The sequence below is a fragment of the Mus pahari genome, chromosome 8 (assembly GCF_900095145.1).
Source record: "Mus pahari chromosome 8, PAHARI_EIJ_v1.1, whole genome shotgun sequence".
Classification (NCBI taxonomy): Eukaryota; Metazoa; Chordata; class Mammalia; order Rodentia; family Muridae; genus Mus; species Mus pahari.
The window spans coordinates 11,915,072-11,918,988 of NC_034597.1; the positions used below are offsets into that span (position 1 = coordinate 11,915,072).

The 3,917-nt window shown below is 43.3% G+C and overlaps 1 protein-coding gene across 7 annotated transcripts in view; it reads left to right on the forward strand.

Annotated features, from left to right (window-relative positions):
* Window positions 1-2,771, forward strand: part of Nudt13 (nudix hydrolase 13) — a 25,196-nt gene extending 22,425 nt beyond the window's left edge. For 4 of the 7 annotated variants that reach the window (XM_029541623.1, XM_029541624.1, XM_029541622.1 and 1 more), the window contains one exon: window positions 2,038-2,534. In XM_029541623.1, coding sequence (XP_029397483.1) covers window positions 2,038-2,238 — 201 coding nt within the window. In that variant the 3' untranslated portion in view covers window positions 2,239-2,534. Of the gene's footprint in view, window positions 1-2,037 lie in introns of all 7 variants that reach the window. The other 3 variants (XM_029541625.1, XM_029541628.1, XM_029541629.1) reach the window with 1 other exon arrangement.
* Window positions 2,772-3,917: the final 1,146 nt, after the last annotated feature.

The window sequence follows — 3,917 nt, forward strand, 5'->3', positions numbered from 1 at the left end:
TCCTGGAACTCACTTGGTAGACCAGGCTGGCCTCGAACTCAGAAATCTGCCTGCCTCTGCCTCCCAAGTGCTGGGATTAAAGGCGTGCGCCACCACGCCTGGCTGCAGGTAAATGTCTTGAGTTCAAGGGCAGCTTGGTCTGCAAAGGGAGTTCTAGGACAGGTGGGGCTACACAGAGAAACCCTGTCTCAACAACAAAAACAAAAAGTTATAAACAATTTCTTCTTTTAAGAGCCATCTGCTAGAGTGTTTTTGTCTTTTTCCAGTGCTAGGGTCTGGACGCAGAACCTCAAAGGTGCATGGTACCGGCTGAGCTCCTATACATCCCGCTGTGCTGTTGAGCTGCAAGGGATCCTTACAGATTTTGGACATTAATTCTTTATATTTGTTCTGCAAACCTCCTCTCACCTTATACGTGCTTTTGTGCTCTGTGCTTGCTTTGCTGCCTAGGTTTCTATTCTGACCTCACTCTGACTGCTTTAGCTTTTCCTGCCTTTGCTTTTAAAGGCACATCTATAAAAAGGCAGTGCCCCACCCACTATCACAACTCCTACACGCTTTTACTTTTTAATCCATTCTGCATTGGATTGTGGTACAAGGAGTCCAGCTTCACTCTTGCGTGTGTATCCATGTGCCAACTCCATGTATGCTGTGATATGTTTTTCACTGTCAGTTTTTCACAGTTCCTTACATAGAAATAGAATGCACGGGCTGGTGAGATGGCTCAGTGGGTAAGAGCACCCGACTGTTCTTCCAAAGGTTCAGAGTTCAAATCCCAGCAACCACATGGTGGCTCATAACCATCTGTAACAAGATCTGACGCCCTCTTCTGGAGTGTCTGAAGATAGCTACAGTATACTTACATATAATAAATAAATAAATCTTAAAAAAAAAAAAATAGAATGCACATATATACCTCACTTAATGGTTTAGGATTGGTGTTCCCACCCAAGAAACTGAGGATGTTGGGACTAGTGATATAAAACTATAGGAACCTCTGGTTGACAGGGACTTTGATGTCTTACCTAAATTCACCTTGCTTGTTTGTGGCATGTCTGACAGATGGAAGTCACTGATGGCCCTGCCTGGTTTGCCTGCTCTGTCCTCTGATTTTTATGGGCTCTCTAATCTGCTTCCATTTCCTGGGACAGTCTGTGTTTACTTTGCTTCTTGCTTTGTTATCATTAACCTTTATCCTTTAAAGAGAATAGCATTTGTATGAATGTTGATTCTTTAAAAAAAAAAATTGCCTGTATTTGTGTGTGGACATATATGGACATCCAAGACAAGTTTCGGAAGTCTGTCCTCTCCTTTGGTCGTATGCACCCTGGGAAACACACTCAGATTGGCAGCAAGTGCTTCTACCCACTAAGCCATCCCACTGACCCTGCAGCTCCTTTTTAATTGAAAGGGTTATATACTTGATGCAGACACACTCACCCATGCCTTGCTACTAGATAGTTTAAGTGTCTGCTTTAGAATTTTATGTGTGTGTACACTGGGGACTGAATCTGAGCTTAACAAATGCCATCAGCCTTGGACAAGAAGGATTTTTTTTTTTAAATTATAACTATTGTACAAATAGGGTTTTAAAAAATTTATCGGGGGCTGGTGAGATGGCTCAGTGGGTAAGAGCACCTGACTGCTCTTCTGAAGGTCTGGAGTTCAAATCCCAGCAACCACATGGTGGCTCATAACCATCCGTAACAAGATCTGACGCCCTCTTCTGGAGTGTCTGAAGACAGCTACAGTGTACTTACATATAATAAATAAATAAATCATATATATATATATATATATATATATATATATATATATATATAAATTTATCTTTTTTAGAACTATTTCAAAATACATTTAATTCTCTGTTCAGTTTTTGAACATTATCTAGAACTGATTTTAGCCTAGCCATTGGTCCCAGGTGTTCCCATCTAAGACTGCACAGTTCCCTATGAATTTGCTCACTTTGGCCATAGTGTTTTATATTTCATAGTTCCTAACTTTACCCCCACCCTATACCCCTTCCTTGTCTTTCAGATTCAGGTGAACTTGAAGGAACTAGAGGCAGCCGCCTGGTTCCGTCTTGATGAGGTTGTTACAGCCCTGAGGAGAAAGGGCTCCTTGGCTCTGCAGCCGAGTGAGGCTTCCCAACTGTTGCTGCCTCCAAAGTTAGCTGTTGCCCACCACTTGATTAAGAAGTGGGTGGAGACGCAGAGCTGTTCTTCCCTGGCTGCTTAGCTCAAATGGAGCCGTCTGCATCCCTCCTGAGCATCGCTGCAGGACACTCTGGAGATGAACCGCGAAGGGAGGTGACAAAGCCTCCCAGGGCAGAGGCTCTCTGAGAAGTTCCACTGCCAAAAGAGGTGCCTTCTAACGCTCCACCAAAATGCTGGTGTGAACTGGATAAAGCAGCTTGTACCTGTACTTGTTCAAGCTACAACGGAGGCAGAGGCGAAAGCATCGCTTTGCCCAGGACAACCGGGAAAACACACCAGACACCGTCACTTAAAAACAAAACAAAAACTGTAAGAAGAGTTGATTGATGAAATGCTAACTGTGGAAAGCTGAAGGGAGGGTGCTGATAGGTTTGGGTGTAGCTGATTGGTTTGGGATCCTACAGTAGGAACAAACATCCTCCGGCCTGGACTGGCTGATGTTGCATTTATAGGAACTGCCAAATGTGCCAGGGTGATTTATCTTACTGCCAAAATATTAACAGTTCTCAACTCACATTTGAGTTGCTCAGTTCTCACAGAAAAATAACATTTTATATGCTTTCGAATTCGTGTGAAGGCATTTTTTTTTATGGGTGTGGGTCCCTGGAACTGAAGCTAGACTGTGGTAAGCTGCCAAATGGGTGCGGGGAATCAAGCCTGGGTCTTCCGGATGAGCAGCACTGATCCATCTCTCCAACACCTACAGACATGCACTCCCGTGTGTGGCAGGCAGAGGTTGACTTTTTAGTGGCCGTTGTTGCTGAAGATCAAACCTAGGGCTTCATGCTTGGCAGACACATGCTCTACCATGGAGACAAATCCTCAGCCCAAAAGTTAGGGTTCTGTCTTTGTTTTTAAGCTCTGAAGGGATGAGGGAAGTGGGAACATAGGTCTTCCTTGGAATATTCTGCAGGCAACCAGAGGTGGTGAAGTAGTTAAATCCCAGAAGGGCTCGAGATGATTTAAGACTATATTGTCTTTCCTTCTCTTTCCAGCACTCAGTTTGTGACCTAGGGAAAAGACTAAACACGAAACACACACACACACACACACACACACACACACACACACACACTGAGGGTGCTGCTTCAGTGAGGATAAGCAAGCACTAAGCCTGAAGCCTGAGTCGGGATTCCTTCCCACAAATATGACCCTGCACCCCTTCCCTTCCTACAGTGCTGGAGAGTGAACTCAGACCTCACGCACCTAGGCCAGCCTGTCACCAACTTGTGTCCTAGACCTGTGTCATCTGTACCTTGCCACTGTAACGGAGAAGTTTCTCTGGAGAAACTAAATTTCCATGACTTTATTCAGACTTTCCTTCCTTTCTTTTCTTTTTCTTTCTTTCTTTTCTTTCTTTTCTTTCTTTCTTTCTTTCTTTCTTTCTTTCTTTCTTTCTTTCTTTCTTTCTTTCTTTCTTTCTTTCTTTTCTCTTTCTTTCTTTCTTTCTTTCTTTCTTTCTTTCTTTCTTTCTTTCTTTCTTTCTTTCCTTTCCTTTCTTTCTCTTTCCTCTTTTTCTTTCTTCTTTCTCTTCCTTCTTTCCTTCTTCCTCCTCCTCTTCCTCCTCCTTTTTCTCCTCCCTCCCTCTCCTTCTTTTTTTTTTTGGTTCTATGACCCAAAGTTTTGAAAACAAGAATGGGGCAGGGATGGGAAAAGACCTTTGTGTGTAACAGTAAAATATTTAAGTTTAGATTTCCAGGC